The sequence below is a fragment of the Vidua macroura genome, chromosome 11, assembly GCF_024509145.1.
Source record: "Vidua macroura isolate BioBank_ID:100142 chromosome 11, ASM2450914v1, whole genome shotgun sequence".
Lineage (NCBI taxonomy): Eukaryota > Metazoa > Chordata > Aves > Passeriformes > Viduidae > Vidua > Vidua macroura.
In genome coordinates, this window is record NC_071581.1 from 9,280,150 (window position 1) to 9,296,930 (window position 16,781).

Sequence of the window (16,781 nt, forward strand, 5' to 3'; positions counted from 1 at the left end):
TATATGATTTTTAAAAAACAACCTATGGAGCAAGAAATTATTTTCTAGTGATAATTCTTAAAAAAAATATGAAGTTGTCTAACAAAATAATACTCCCAAATTAAACCACTTTTATTTTCTTCCTACCAGAAGTATATCACACCTATTAAAAAATGTAAAACTGAAGTAATACCTAGCATGAATACCAGACTTGTAAGAGGATTAAAACCAACACAGCCTGTTTATCACAAATGTACTTAATTCTCCATTCAATAAAATACTGGAATATCAATTTATTAAAAAGTTATGTGAACTGTACATATGTAAACTGCAATATAGCTGAAAAATCTGAAATATATAATTTTAAAGGAAAATCATTTATTTCTGAAAATATTTAAAATATTGCATTTCTGGCAGCAAATTCAAAAGAAGTGCTCTGGAATGGGTGCAGTCTCTCTGTGCATTTGTCTAGCATTTGTCTTCAAGGCATGAAACATATCTGCTTTCTGATTTTTCACAGCACAATCTTGTGACCACTTTATGATTTGTAGAGACAGAATTTGATTTCCGAGAACAGGAGTAGAATTTCTAACAGGAAATGCTATGGTCCTTGTTGGTGCAGACAACACACTTTCCGAGAGTCCATGGCACCTTGGAAATCTGCTAGCCATCCTGCATAAACTGCATCAGATTGTGCTCACAAGTTAGAGAATAAGTCTTTGATTGATAATTTTTCTGTTTATTTCCGCCAAGGCCACTGAAAATACGAAGGCCTTTTCATCTGAAAGGTTAGCATACATGTCAACTTCTTTTTCTTGTTTCTCTGTAGAAGAAAAAAAAGTCACTATTAGAAGCTTTTTCCATTATTTGAAGTTAATGCAAGTTACACAGAAATTAATAAATTATGTGAAGTAGTGGAATTGAAGTTAGACAAACTCCTATGCAGAGGGAGTGAAAAAGAGGAGGAAATAACAGACGCACACAAAGGTGCTGGAAGAGCCACAGAATGAGTCAGTCAAAAGCATGACTGGATTTCTCATCTTTAACAAAGAAGGAAGAATGAATCGTTAACATAAAGATAAACAAGTATTAAAGAGCTCCTTCAGGGTTTTTTTGGTTTTAGTGGTTTGGGTTTTTTTCTTTACATGACCACCTCCCATCCAAGAAAACAAAGTTATTTCACAATATCCTCATTAAACACAAGATCTGTCCCCTTATTTTACAGCTACATGAAAGAAACCCGAGAGTTTAATGACAGGGTCAAAGGCCAAAGAGCCTTGATACTTGGATGAAGTCAGGCTCCAAATTTATCATTGTGCACATTTCTGGACTTTCTACACTGCAGACTTTCCATCTTATCCCAGCTGTAGAACAATGCTAACACACCTCATTGTGTAAGGCAAGTAAAAGCCCATGAGTTCCCTGTGCTGATGTTGGCTTGCTTCAATGCCACAGACACACAACAGGAAGCCATCAAAAAGTTTCCATACTGCAGTGCTCAAATGAACTAAATTACACTACAAAAATTCATAAAATTTGAGTAATACCACTTGCATAAATACCACCTCCTCCAGATCCTGACTAGTTCTATCCCAGTTTAGCTAGCCACAGGTAGCTGACACAAATTGTTAAGAAAATAAAGCCAACAAAAAACCAGTTTTGTCAGCAGAAGACCAGGCTTGTAGGCAGAAGGAAGAGAAAAATACATTCGGAGCTTTCAGCTGTGGAACTCCATCTCTAATCCAGGTTCCATGTGGCCTGGACTCATTTCCAATCACAACAAAAGCTCACCTGAAAGACCCCTCTGTCTCACTAACACACAGTCACACATGTCCACACTCTGGCAACTGCTCCACCAAGACACCTAAACTAGCATGGAGAAGCCAAAGAAAAGGCAGCGCTGTAAACTAACAGAAAGCACAACCAGGAACAAAGATCCCAGCAGCTCCTATCTCCACCTACCCACAGTTACCCTTCAATGGGTTCACACTCACAACAATGGCTTTAGATTTGGCTTCACCTTTGTGTTACAGCTATGGAGAGAACTCCAGCAGACTACCTTCCATGTGAAATCAAATTGTTGAACAACTGAGTGGGAGAACCTCCAAAATCCTTTACCACTGTGTTGTGATTTAATACTGACACAGAAACAGCAGAAACCAGCTTTTTGCTGACTTCCTGGCTATGCAAGGCAATATCCTCTAGTGTATTGAGTTTGAAATGAGTTTGCAAGTGAGTTTTGCTACCAGTCCTACCCCACAATTAAAGACAAATCAGCTTCTGTATGTACACTTCCTCCCTCTCACCATTTAAAAATTAACAATGCTGGGAGTAGTTCTGAGTACAGACACTACACACACTGGTTATTCCACACTAACCTTTTCTATTTTCATATCTATGCCCCACCCTTGGTTTCATACTTCCTGATCCAAACGAATCCAGCCACAACTTGAACATATCAGCATCCAGCAAAATTAAAAATACTCTGCCTGCACCACACCCTGGTTGCTGTTAACAGACTGTGGACTTCTTAGTTTCCCTTCCTCCCCATCCTCCCAGATCAGCATCATTCTGAGACTTCAGCTTAGTGAAATCTTGATATCAAAGAGTATGAGGAATTAACACAAGTGTGCAGGCTTCATGCACTCTCAGGACAATTGTAGTTCTCATCAGTAATAACTGAAGAGCTCACACCTGCATGACATTTTATCATACACTACTCCTAGGATACCACAGCTTCCACACACACTCTGAAAACTTTCCACTTCAGTCTTATCTGAAAGTAGTTTTGACTCGTTTCTCTATTATGAGAAGAAAAATAGTATTGTGCTTGTACAAGACAGTAAGACATTAAAAACTGCTAGGGGGTTTGCTGTACAATTAAGAGGCTATTTAGGCAAAAACAGTTTTTCTGGATCATGTCTCTTGTATCCCCAGATCTCCTGCAATCCCCTTATACTGCAGTCCTTAAAACACTGATTATGTAAAACTCACATATGGACCTCCCCCTTCACAAATTTTGTATGGATTAATTTTTCAAGATATCAAGTTACTTCATATATGCACACTGGGCAAGCAAATGTGTGAGTAATGCAGCTGGAAATCATAGGAAAAAGAAAACTTGCATCATGGAAATGTACTCAGCTTAAGTTTTATCAGGATACTGAAATGTATGTATCTATCTTTATGAAGATTTGGCCTGCCAAGTAACAAGTCTGCTTTAGCAAGTCTACTACTCTTACTGAGACTTATTTGCTGGTAACCTTTTTCAGAACAACCAATACCACTTCCTCCAGGATATAAGGGTTTTTGTTTGCTTTAATACAATCAGGGTTTTTACCCAGATAACAAGGCAACCTGGGAACCAGTCTAGCTGTGTGTCACAACCCCACAGAGTAAAAGAAAGAACACGCTCTCACAACAAAATCACAGTCAAATTATTATGGAGTGTTTGTATTTTCAAAATACACTGTACTACATCTGACAAAGAAATTAAATTACAATTTTGACAAGCCAAGGCTGCAGGGAGGAGTTCCTATTTTCCAGGGTCATCACATGGCTCTGAAACATGTGATAGCATAATTTTCTGGGTCCCAGTACTGCTATATCCCCTCAATCTACATCTGCTTCCTCTTTCCTCCCCCTCCATTCCTTCTTGCTAAATCTGCAGGGAAAATAGCTTATTTTAAAAAGCCTTTTTGCTTATTCTATTCTTCTTAATTGCTGCAGCTCTTTGCTCTAATGTGAGCCAGTCACGAAGGACACAAAAGAACCAGTCAAAGGCACAGACATAACTGGGAACAAGCACACTGTGTATTTGCATGACAAGCAAGGAAGCAGAGCTACAGATGTCATCGGGGTCCTTAGGAAGGAAATTTTCACAGCTGGATGGTCTTCAAATGTACAGATAATCTGTTCTTCCATGTTAATACAACTGAGGTGTTTTCTGTCTGCCTGTTTTTCCATCTACAAATGCATCAGGAACCAAATATCTAAACCATGCAAGCAGTGGCTACTTTTCAAGTCTTTGGGGCAAAAGCGCAACCTCTAGTGGCAAGTAACACATGCCCAAAATATCCTCAAGACATAAAACAGGCAAGGAAATAAGATAATGACATCTTGCACTCCAGAGCTGACTTTCAACACACACAGACTGCTACAAGGACTAGCAACCACTCACACAAAAACCACCTTAACTGTAGTACAATTATAGTTGCTTAATATACACAAACAACACTATCAAGCAGCACATGTGGTAAAGGAATAATATTTCTAAAATTCCCACTAATTACTCCACACATAGTAGTTTCAATTTTGTAAGCAACTTGAAAAGGGAGCAGTCAATGTTAACTTGTGCTAGTAATTACTTAGAAAAGGATGAGCTCCCTGCTGAATTTATTTTTATAGCTATGACAGCCTTATATATCATTTTTTTTTAATCTGCCTGATAATCAGCACAGCGGTCTACACACACTACAATCTGACATAACCAGAAGTAAAAAAATATTCTAAGCCTACTTACTCCTGAACAATAAGATGAGCTGCACTGGGGCAAAGACAATGACAAATGGGTGTGAGCCAAATCCCTACACAGAATGCTGAGGAAGAAACAGCCGTCAAAACAAGAAAAAAGATCAAGGAAAAGGGATGGTAAAAACAGCACAAAAAGATGAAGGCAATCTTATCAAGTAAGATTCAATTTTAAGGAAACACCAAGAAAAGGCACACCACACACACTCTTATGCCAAGATCCCCCTATATCTAGATCTCATGTCTTCTACCTCCAAGCACCGCAGTATTGTCACACTTTGGAGGTTAGAAACATTCACCCTAGTTTTGGATAGGAAAACATGTTTTCTTAATATCCCTCCTGCTGTCAAATTCTTGCTTTTTGGAAACTAGAAAACATGTCTTAAGAAAATGGATCTTTTCCTTTGGTTGCTTAGGTTGCTTTCCTCTTTGTCAGGGGACAGAAAAGATTCACTTTTATAAGGCAACCCAACCAGCTCACTGGAATTTTAAAACCAAGGGTTTTTGTGAACTAGACTGGCAGTTAAATGCCTAGAAAGGATCCTAAAGCTACCAGACAATCCAGCTTGGGTCAGTAACAAATAGGGGAGCTACACACATTATCAATAAGTCATATGCAACAGTAAAGAGATTAGATACTACAAAGTGCATTTCTATTTCAGTAAAACAATTGCCATCTGGAAAATATACAGAAATTAAATTCCACCTCCTCTTCCCACATTGAAAGCACTAAAAAACCCAATAAAATCCAAATTTATACTTGGTTTTTACATGAAAGAAACATTAAGAAACAGATTTACATTAAACAGCAGAGATATCAAACTTGGTTTTGAGAAGTCAGAAATTGAAGGAATTTTCAACATGGATTAACACCCTATTTTTTTTTTTTTTTGTAAGGTGGAAAGGAAGAAATAATTGCATTTCTGAGTTATGCCACATGATATACTTCAAGATTTCAGGAGTTTTAGGAACAATATCTGCTGAATATTTGTATGAAGTCTTGTCATTCCCCTTTTATCTGCCTTCCAACCTTCTGAAGCCCATGCTAAGTTTTGGGTCATAACTCAGGTCTAAAATTACTATCTCACAAAACACAGCTAGAAAATGCACTGTCAATAGGCACTTAAAACAAGAGGAACCCTAAGTGACAGATACATTCTTCAGGAGTTCTAGAATTACTCTAGCTATGTAACAGCCTCATTACTGTATAATGGGTATTACTGTATACTGTGTTAACAGGTCACCAAGGAACCTTAACAGACAAGGAGTCATTCTTTCCTCCAGAAACATGGGACAAAAATTCAGGTCATAGTAGTGATTCAAGATGCCTTTTTTACTTTGGCCCTCCAAAAGGTTTCAATAAACTTTTTAAGTAATCCAGTCATCCTAATCCCCTCTCTATGGTTACTCCTTGTGATACAGAGCAGCAGCATCTCAGCCAAAAAAAACCCCAGAAAACCACACCCCGGAAAACCAAAACAACAACAAAAAAACCTACTTTACACTTTAGTCCAATGGCTTTCAACCTACATGTTGAAACTTGATACAGTGGCTAAAAATAGAGATTTAGATCTTTGTAGTTTCATCAGACAGTGAAACATAAACCCAGAGGTCTCTACACATGCAAATCAGTCCCTTCCCCACATTAAGGTATCAGGTACTGGCTGAACTACTCTACTTACATGGTTTGAATGGTATAAAGGTTTGCTAATTTAAAAAGGTACAAATAGAAAATCCAGCAAACAGATTTCTCCAGCTCTCATACCTCTTTCTTCCTCGTGTTTTTTCGCTGAGGCACTCTTAGGTCTTCCTCTTCCTCGTCTGCTATGGTCTGAATGGCTGTTAGACCTGGATCTTTTTCGGTTTTCTAAGTCTTTATTTACTGCAGAATTTATCTTCTCTCGTTTAACTCTCTCTGTCCGTCTCCTTTTGGCCTCACTCTTGTTTTCTGTGCAAATGAACAGAAATGGCATGATCCAGGGTTGTTTTCACCTTTGTTCTTAATTTACTCTTAATGCTTACCCCACCCAATAAACCTTTTCCTTTCAAGTGCTCAGATGCCTATACCTTTACAGAACCATAGCATCTGCACGATATCCATGCAGAAATGAAGATGCCAGATCCAGAAGGGTGCTTCACTTCTTGATTCCAAGGATCAACCTTTTAATTACTTCAAAAGCATTTTGCAGCCTGAGATGTTTACTGGTACACAAGAAGCTGTTTCTCAAATAAGATGGGAACACCAACTGCACACATCACCGTCTTTAAGACACCCCATTCTGTATCTGTTCCACTACAAAAGTTTACCATACAGCAAACACCACAGACACTAACAATGAAATCATTGCTGCTGCTCACACAAATCGAATGCTGAGTCAAGGGTGCTGGCAGTGAACGCCTCAGAACACAGTGTACGTGTCCCACCACATCCAACCTGTGACAAGGCCCCCTCATGCTCACTGCTGAACAGCTATTCCTCTCCTGTGCACCCAAGTCATTACAAGAAAGGAACATTTACGTGAGTTTTATCTGGAAATTAAGCATGAATGAATGAGCTTGAGTACCAAATATAGGACAGTCACCACAGCACACTCATGGATTAGCTACACATTTGTAAGGCTGCAGCACCACTCTACAGTAGCTGTACTGCTGAAAATACTGGAACAGCATTTACTAAAAGAAGTTGTGGTTACCTCAGGAGCACAATATAGACATACACAGTCTCCTACTGTATCTCTCTAGGGAACTGATTTCCTTTGGCTGCAGTTGTCCCATTAATGTTGTACAGACACAGGGTACAAGCTGGACGGCAGGCTCCAGTCACTGAAGCTCATACAGAGCCTGCACTACAGAGTGTCAGAGCCAGGGTGAAGTAGCAGAGGAACCTCTTCAGACCCTGTCATACAGGGCCACCAAGAGCCAGCTGCACCACACCATCTCCAGAAGGCTTTTGAGTCTCCAAGGATGGAGACTCCACAACCTCTTGGACAATCTTTGCCAGTGCTTGGTCACACAGTAAAAAGCACTTTCCAGAGCTGCAGGATGGCCCCCAGCATGTCTCCATTTTGCCTCCCCTGGTGCATTTCCTCTGTGCAAAGCTGAATTATACAATCAGATTATGGCCTTCAGCTTCATTTGGTAATTACTTTATCAAAAAAGCAGGAGGAGGAAAGAAAATTGATCAACATTTCCAATCTACCAGAGACATTTCTTAACCTCCAACACATTCAAAGTTCAGTTGTCAGCATAATGTCACCTAATTCCTACAAGTGGCAATCTACAGCTATCCTTCAAAACATTGATACAAAACATCAAATACCTGACTTCCATTTTATAGGTCTGGTAGATAATTTTAAAAAGTAGCTGTTATAGATCAGATATTTGTTGGGTTTGGGTCAGGTTTTTGGGGTTTTTTTTTTAATATATATCTTCCCTATCAGGCTCTTTTTCTGACTAATTCCTAGCACTGGAGGAAGCAATATAAACAGACACAAGAAGAATGCTATTCATGCCAGAAAGCACATTCAACTGACTCCTTACTGTGTCCATCAACAAAAGACACACAAGTCAGGCACAAAAAAAAGCACTATTTAATTTAATCATGGAGAGAGAATCAAGATCCACCCAGTTTTAGATAAAACATTATGACCAATTTTTTATTTTCAGAAAACCCAGCTTCAATCAGCCCGTGCTCTTAAATCAGATCCTTTTGGGACCTCTACATGTTTAGCTTCAAAACAGGATTAACACAAAGCATTCTGTAAGGGGTTATTTTGCATAGTGATCAATGTGTGCAGCTAGAACATACACAGAATAAATGCCAACATCATGAGTACAAAGGAAGACTGAAAACACCAGCTTTCCTCCTCTCCTCAAAATTCAAGAAAAATTAACATATTCGAAGTCTACCATGCACCGATTGAAGGGAAAGTGAACTGACAACAGTCAATTCACACAGAGAGGTAAAACCCACTATCTTTTGTCTCCAGGAAATAAGGGGAAATAACTGTTGCTCCCTTCTTCTCTCCTCTGCAAGTATTACCTGTGATGGGTGGTGATCTCTCAGCACGTTTAGCGTGCAAGAGTTTTCGACTGATAAATATGTAGCCACAGGGACATGATTTACATGCAACAGGAACCTGGGAAAACAAAAGACAAAATTTTCAGATAATTTCAAATTATGACAAAATTTCTGTCCCATGAAGAAAAAACACACTAACTCACATTTTGTCCTCAGAGACAACTCTTCAAACTCAGTCTGTACTGCAAACTGCAGCCTGTCCTGTTACTGTATTTAAACATAAAGACAGATTCTGCTGTAAATCACTCACCTTTCTTTAAGCCTTTTCTTTATGCAGCTGTTAAAAATCAAGCTTGAAATGTACAGCTGTTGTAATTGCTTTGCACTGCTTTTCCCCAGACTGACAGGAAGGGGGTGGGGGAAAGCAGAGAGCATTAAAGGAAGGCTGAATTAAAACAGAATAACAGTTTCTTTTCAGAGCTCTCAAATATCAGTAGTCAAATCAGTCAGACATTTCCAGTTTCGCTTCCTCTATATACTTGCAAAAAAAAAAAAAAATTATGAGTTAAAACCATCAGTACACTGTGAATGCATTCACTTTCAGCAGCATTTGAAAGCAGCTCCTCTAGAGAGGAGCAGCTTTAGAGGCACAATAGAGCCTGAAGCAAAACAGATGCATTTGTAGCAGCTCTGCTCCAGCGCTGCAGACAAGGCTGGGTGGGTACAGAAGGACCTCTTTAATTGAAAATGCAAATAACCCAGCCCAGGCAGGCAAGAACTGACTGCAGGCCCAGGAGTTTGAGAGAATACAGTGCCTCTGATCAGCTGAACGGACAGCAGCAGTATGCTCCCCCAGAAAATAACAATGTAAAACAAGAAATGCCACATTTAATATGAAAAATAACAAAAATCTACTCAGAGCAATTAAAAAAAAACCTGATAAACTACAAAACTCATTACCGCAGTGCCAAGATCTTTTAGAGTGGAAAGCAATACACCATGTTGCTTTGATTAGGTTTAAGACTGAAAACACAAATCAAAGCAAGTTTAGGCAGAGATCTGGAAGAGATTAAGTAACACACAGTAAAGTAAAATCATGCTGAAGCATGATAGTGGGGGGAAAAAAGCAGGAGGTAATTTCTCAAATGTAATTCTTTAAGACAGGTCACTACAAGTATGCCAATACCCACTGGAACAAACAGGAGCACAGAACCACAACTGCCCCCTCAATTTAACCAGACATGAGGAAGCACCAAGTACCAAAGTTCCACTGACTCAAAAACCCCTGCCAAAGTAGTACGTGAATTTATAAAGGGGAACTTAACTCAGAATAAACAATTATTTTGCTTTCTGTAGGACATCTGAACTCCTGCACTTCACCCTACAAAAAGCTTGCAGACACAGGTTTTGCAGAATTAGAAATTTTAACTCCCTTTATGGAGACACTGACGTAATAAAAATGAGTCCAACAGAGGTTTATTGAACTTTAAAGGCCAGAATTTAGCAGACTTGTGTGCATATTTGTCTCCCTGTTCATATGCCAATGTAAAAGTACTAAAGCCCCACTATCTCACCTACAGTGTGATCTTAATGTGTGTGTGTTATTAATGTGATACAGAATTCCAGCTAAATCCATTTCTGAACACTTGGGTCTCTCCAATAATTACCTTCCCAGGCTTGACCTGAAAAAAAAACCCACAAAACTTTGGCAAAGCCACCCAAGGGGATTGGAACAGAGTCAGTATTTTTCAACGAACTCAAGTGTGTTTAACAGAACAATATTGTTCTCGTGTTACAGGTTTAGCACGTAGGGGTGTGCAGCACTTGAGGGTGGGGGGCCTGGAGGAAGAGGTTTATCACTGAAACCTACCAGTTATCCTTTGAAGATCCACACTGATAACATCCTGCAACATAATTAAGGCAAGAGTCCTAAACACTATTTCACACTGTTTAGCATTTTCCTAATAAAAAGGGAATTTTTCTCATACAAGACACTTTACCTGATGCTAAATTAAGAAGTGATTATTATTTTCTCAGATTGACTGCAAGTACTTCAGGATTCCTAGTTTAATGGAACTGTGCTTTGATGGTGAAAATACTGAAATACATTATCTAAATTACAACAGAAAAATGTTTTGAAGTCTAAGAAGCGTTACTCAATATTTCTCTTCAAAAATTGTGGCTGTCTAAATATTTCCATGCATGTCACTTCTACTGAAAAAATCAGAAACAAATGCTAAGCCCTTGCTCATGGAAGAATTTAAGAAACACCAGCATAGGACACAGTCAGACAAGAATTATATGAGTTTCCTCAAAATCTGCAAAGGGTTGACTTGTACTGTAGGCCTTAGTTCCTTGCTCCCTCTCAAATATTTGGCAGTGGAAAACAAGGTCCTATGAGCAATGTGTGCCAGGGCAGGACATATCAGCACATAAAATCCATGGAAGCCCCAGAAGAGCTGCTAACAGAAAATCTCCATTGACAAAAACTAAAACACATGAGATGCATGTAAGTGCAGAACAAAGTGACCGTTTTCACGTCAGCTTAAAAATCCTACAGTGTTTCCTTACTTATTGTTGATAGTTTGATATTTACTACATTTATCAAAAAAAGAAAACAAAACAAAAACACCACCACCTCGTGATTTCTCCCTCATTTTCGTTTCTCCTTTCACCAACTGAATAACCAGAACTTGGCACACGATTTCTTTCTCAGAAATAGTATTTCAGTGACGTGCTTAACGTACATTTGCAGCGGTTGATCTGCTGGTTAAAACATGAAAGGACGCCCACACACAGCTCAGCACTCCCAACTGTGCCAGGATGAGCAGGAATACTGTAAAAACCATGCAAGTCAGAACAAAAATGCTGGTTTTTTCTAAAGCTGTGCAAGTAGAGAAAAATTACATGAGGCTATTAATTTTTTCCTAGGTATGGCTAAAGCAGTGAACAGGGGTGACTTTCCAGGGTCACGGAACCGCGCCGAGGTCCCCAGGAGTGCATGTGACAGGCGCTGCCCCTCGGCCGAGCCCCACGGCCGCCGCTGCAGCGCCGGGCCATTGTTCGGAGCTCCGCTGGAACGAACCGGCCTGCTTTTAGCACTCACATCGCTCCCAGTAAATGGAGACCAGCTCCTGAGACGGCAGCGGTGCAAAGCAGCTGCCGCTCTGTGTGAGCGCGAGCAGCTCCATTTTGTGCACGCCAGGGACCCGCAGTGGGACACACCAACAGCCCAGGCGGGCACTCGGGAACCGGGCAGCAACTGCACCAAAGGGCTCCATTCCGCTGCTTCCCGACCACCCCGAGAAAACAACACCTCTGAGCCCTCTCCCGCCCAGCCCCGGGCACATCAGTCATCCAAAGGGCAAACTGCATTATATAAATCACCCGGTCCATTGTCTTTTTAACAGATCACAGAGTTACTAAACAACACCAGCACATAAACAAGAGGTTCTGCAGTCGCGCAGATACCCCTCAGCACAATACAACTACTCCACTACCCTGCCAGAGGGACGCGGCGTTCAACCCGCATTCCATGCAGAAGCTGCAAAGGCAACAACCATTTGGTTCACACAAACACCGACCGGAGCCGCACGGAGCCCGTCTGCCCGCTCCGCCCTCCGCAGCCCGGCGTCCGCCGGCAGCCGCTCACCTGCTGGTCGCACTCGGGGCAGGACTTGGTGGCCATCTTCACTTTCTTGGCCCTACTGGAGGACATGCTCGCTGCTGCCGTGGCTGGGCTGACACGGCCGCGGCCGGAGCGCCCGCCCCGGGAGGAGCCGGCGGGAGGAGCGGGAGGAAGGAGGAGGAGTGAGGAGGAGCGGGAGGAGGCGGCCAGAGGAGGAGGTGGCGGGAGGAAGGAGGTGCAGTTGGAGTGAGGAGCCGGCGAGAGAAGAGAGAGGAGGTGGCGGGAGGAAGGAGGTGCAGTTGGAGTGAGGAGCCGGCGAGAGAAGAGACAGGAGGTGGCGGGAGGAAGGAGGTGCAGTTGGAGTGAGGAGCCGGCGAGAGAAGAGACAGGAGGTGGCGGGAGGAAGGAGGTGCAGTTGGAGTGAGGAGCCGGCCAGAGGAGCGGGAGGAGCCCCGCGCGCCCCCGACAGCAGACAAGCCCCGCCCACCTCCGCGCGCGCGAGCCGCCGGCCCCGCCCACGCCGCCGGGTTGGCTGCGCGCGGGCGGCGCTCGGAGCCCCCTGGCGGCCGCGCTGGGAACGGCCGGGGGCTGGGAATGGTGAGGGGAGCGGGAATGGCGGGGGGAGCGGGAATGAGGGAGCCTGACTGAAACGCCCCTGCCGTCAGGAAGCACCAAACACCACTTCTCCGGTCTCCGTCTCAATTCAGAAAAAGACAAGACCGCAGCAGAAGGGGACGTTTATCGCCTGCTGCAGTGGTGGGAGCCCGGTGGTCCAAGAGCGGGGTGTCTGGCCGTGCCTTTTAGGGGGGTTCCCCTCACAAACGGGATGTTTTCTAGTACAATGTCCTCAGACAACAGTGCGCTACTGCCAGACCACTATCAGGAGCAGGACCAGAGCAACTGGAACATCTATTCAGTGAATTTCTGACACATAAATTACATTTATGTCCTAGTGAGTATCCTCCAGATTGTCATGCCAGCCCTCTCTATCCTTACTACCAATACAGTATGATGAATAAAGAATCAAGCATTGTTTGCAATGTCCTTTCCTGTGCCAGGACAACCTGTTGATTTTTTTCTTCCTCTTCCACGAGTCTCTGCCCTGAGCCCGGTTCCCACAGAGGGCATGGGAACGTCCTGTTCTGTCCCTGTGAGCACTGGGGCTCCCCAGTGTCTCTTGGTTTCTGGCTGTGTACTCAGGTTCTAGGCTGCCTCATTTGCCCTTTTCCTTTCCTCCTCAGTATTTAAGTTATGACTCAGAGGGTGGATTTGTTTCCCTGTTCTCCCAGGATATTTTTTCCAGCCTATACCAGTCTATTGGCGCAGGTGTTTCTCCAGAGATACAAAAAGACAAACCAGGTTTATTTTCCATATAAACTGTGACTGCTGCCAAAATGCAAATATGTTCTATGTAGGCACAACATCCAGATTTCATTCCTGAATCCAGAGCAAACCCAAGCAACCAGGACCTTCAGCTTGCATTTGGATTTTTAATTTTTTTTCCTTAATTGATAAGGTCCAGACATAGCAAAACACAGAAAGGTATTTGAGGAGGATTTTTAACAGCAGGGGGCTCTGCTGAGTAGTAACAGTATCTAGTAAATAAATTAATGACTATACAAGAGAGCTCACAGACATCTATGACAATACCCTGATTTTCTTCATAGAGCAAATAGTCAGCTGTTCAACTACTCCATAAAAACAAAAATGTTTTCCTTACTGAATGCAAACAAGATGGTTCCTAGCTAGAAAACCGATTTACCATATGTGTATTTTTTTTAAAAAGAAGTTTTTCTTAAAATATCAATACTTTAAACTATCTAATAGCAGTAGCACCTACTGTTCCCTAAAAAAAGGCTTCCAACATTTTATTCTCACATATTAGGCCTTTTTTTGTGGAAAATTTTTATAAAAATCCATATGGCATTCAGAACAGTTTGGTTTCTACCAATTAATATAGTTTCACCAAAAGCTTACATTATTTTCATAGAGCATCTTTTCAATTAGTTCTTATGAAGAGAATTCAATAGATTAATTTACACATTCCATGTGACTTTTGGGTAGGAGGTTGGGCTTTTTTTTTCCCTCTTTATCATGAGATAATGAGTTGTTAAACATTAAGGTATGAAGTCACTTAACTTTTGCAGTGGACTGCATTGAGCTTTACACCAAATCTTAAAGTTTTATGTTTAGTTCGGAGAACAGTAGAAACAGTCATTTGTCTGAAGATGCTCCTTATATTCTGAACTGCTACCATGAGCAGGAGTCCACAGTAAAAAAAAAAAACCACCCTCCTTACTTGTACAACACAGAATACAGAAAACCTTGCTCTTTTTGTCTGAATAAATCTAGTTTTCATAATGTGGTTTCCATTTACTTAGTGAGCTCAAAGATTCCCAAATATCATTAAAAACACTTTGGCATTTTAAGCTATTGAGAGCAGTTTTCTATTCAGTCTTTATTTCAATGAAACAGCAGCAGCAGAATGAATGCGGAGTTACCACATGTCATTATTGTAATCATGGGGTTTAAACCATGCAACTATTCATGGCAAAGCAGCTTGTTGAAGGTCTGTCAGAATGGAAACATGTGACAGCTGCTGTTAATTCTGTTTATCGCCCTTATTTCTCCAAGTCTCGCCTACCTTTCCATGTATTTATGCATTTGCTGCTGTTCTGTATCTCTAGCTTGGCACCATCAACATGAAATTCATTATTTTAGCTTCTTACAACTGCAAGAAAAATAGCTTGTTTCTTTATGACTAGAGGTGGAACACAACATGGACATCAAAGAACCTTGGTAAGCAGCACCAAGTAAGCAGCAGTCCACTTTCAATATCTGGTTTGTCTGAAGATTTGCACATTCAGTTAGGAATAACTTTTCCTCAACATTGCAAGTTCATCCTACACTATTTACTTTCAGGAAAGCATCTGTATTAAAATAACCTTTGGAGATACATTTACCACGTGTAAAGAGAGAGATACTTTTCTCTAACACCATGCTGCATTTACCACGGAAAGGCTTTGTTTCATCCATTTATTTCCTGTGTGCATTTCTAAGAAATCACCCAGACTACTGAATTCCAGTTTTGCACATATTTATTCCAATGTTCTACTATAACCATTTTGGCTTGTGCCAAGTGCATTTGCAGGTGTTGAGCCTCAATCCAAGGCTGCCCTGTGTTACACACTAACCAGCAGCCTTACTGAATTTGCAAGCAAGGTCTCAGATTTGCTTGGATTGTCACCAGTGCAGAGACAGAGATGTCAGGGGATCTGTGCCTTTACTTGTGGGGGATCAGTGGGAGCCTCGGGGGCAGTGCTGCTGGACACTTTCTGCTATGCCAGCTCTTTCTGGGGGGAGGATTGGGGGTGGAACAGCAGCGTGTGGACCAAGAGCAAAGGTTAACTTGTGCTCTTCTCCCAGCAAAATTAGTGTTTCCAAATTATAATCCAAACTCTGATTTTTAATAGTCTGTGTAGCATTTCAACCTTGAGTTCTAAGGAACCATGAAATACACTTGAATTAAGATACCTGGGAAGTCTACTTGTATCCATTGAATGTAAATATTAGAATTTAAAATAATTGGAACATTTCAGGTCATCTGATAAGAGCTTACTATAAAATCAAATCTGGTTTTGTGATAAATCCAACCTTGGCATGTCTTACCACAGCTTGAAATATTTTCTTCTGAACTAATTTTTATCAAACCTAGAAAAAAGAGACCATGACACTGTTAATTATCGAACTGCCAGACTGAGAGAGCACTCGGCTTTCCAGATACATGACTGATGACAGCCTTAAAAGTAAAGTGTCAAAACGTACAGGCTTCAAAACCTGACATTTTAGAAGTTAAAAAGGCTTAAAATATGGGAAAAAAACAGATGTGATATCCTGGAACAGCTGCGGTGGCTTCAAGTAAACAAAAATGGACTTCTTGGAACTTGAATTTCTAACAGAGCACTCTATTGGGTCATTCTGTGGGCAGAATTTTGGAGGGAGGACAAGCAGGGCCAGAAACACTCAACGTGGCCTTCACAAACTGAACAGTAAACAAGAAAAAGCTCTTAGTAAAATTAATACAATGACTGGAAACAAAAAACAAATGACTTTTCTGCACCACCTCAAGAATGTTCCTTCAGCACAAAAAAAATTCCATCTCTGTTATTTTGTTAACTATGAATTGACTAAAATCCTCAAGCAGAAATTATTTTTAAATTAGCACAAAGCAAGTGCTGAAAAATATTGCACTTAAAATAGAATAAGGACTGGAGCAAATTACTACTGAAACTAAACACGATGGCAAGCAGAAGCTTGTTAGAAAGAAGAAATAGTGAAGATAGAAAAAAGGCTAAAGACATAATTGTATGTCATTAAATAAAATCAGACACACCAAAAGCAGCTTCCTTGCTTTTCATCAGCTGAGGAAAACACCAAAACAGAACAGAACCCGAATCTCAAACCATCTAATTTAGGCACCTAAAATTAGAAAGCTGGTTTGCCATATTCTGAGCGGCAAAAGAGAAAGTAAAAAGAAGGTCCTACAAAAACAACTCACAAATAAGGCTGATTTACAGCCCAGGCTCCTACTCAGAGAGGTAACATTAGGTCATAGGAATATTC

The 16,781-nt window shown here is 41.1% G+C and overlaps 1 protein-coding gene across 1 annotated transcript; it reads right to left on the reverse strand.

Moving 5' to 3' along the window:
* Positions 1 to 247: 247 nt before the first annotated feature.
* C11H16orf87 (chromosome 11 C16orf87 homolog) lies at positions 248 to 12,625 on the reverse strand. The gene is made up of 4 exons (XM_053987687.1): positions 12,183 to 12,625; positions 8,552 to 8,648; positions 6,275 to 6,457; positions 248 to 802 (listed from the first exon to the last, which is right to left on the reverse strand). The coding sequence occupies exons 1-4, from the start codon at positions 12,246 to 12,248 to the stop codon at positions 684 to 686; spliced, it is 465 nt and encodes a 154-aa protein (XP_053843662.1). The 5' UTR covers positions 12,249 to 12,625; the 3' UTR covers positions 248 to 683.
* Between the last annotated feature and the right edge of the window lie 4,156 nt (positions 12,626 to 16,781).

Excerpts from the sequence above, each read along its gene's own strand:
- C11H16orf87 (XM_053987687.1), bottom strand. The coding sequence starts at position 12,248 with ATGTCCTCCAGTAGGGCCAAGAAAGTGAAGATGGCCACCAAGTCCTGC. Across the intron at positions 8,649-12,182 it reads GCCCCGAGTGCGACCAGCAG|GTTCCTGTTGCATGTAAATC; the intron begins GTGAGCGGCTGC and ends TTGTTTTCCCAG. Across the intron at positions 803-6,274 it reads AAAACACGAGGAAGAAAGAG|AGAAACAAGAAAAAGAAGTT; the intron begins GTATGAGAGCTG and ends TTTCTTCTACAG.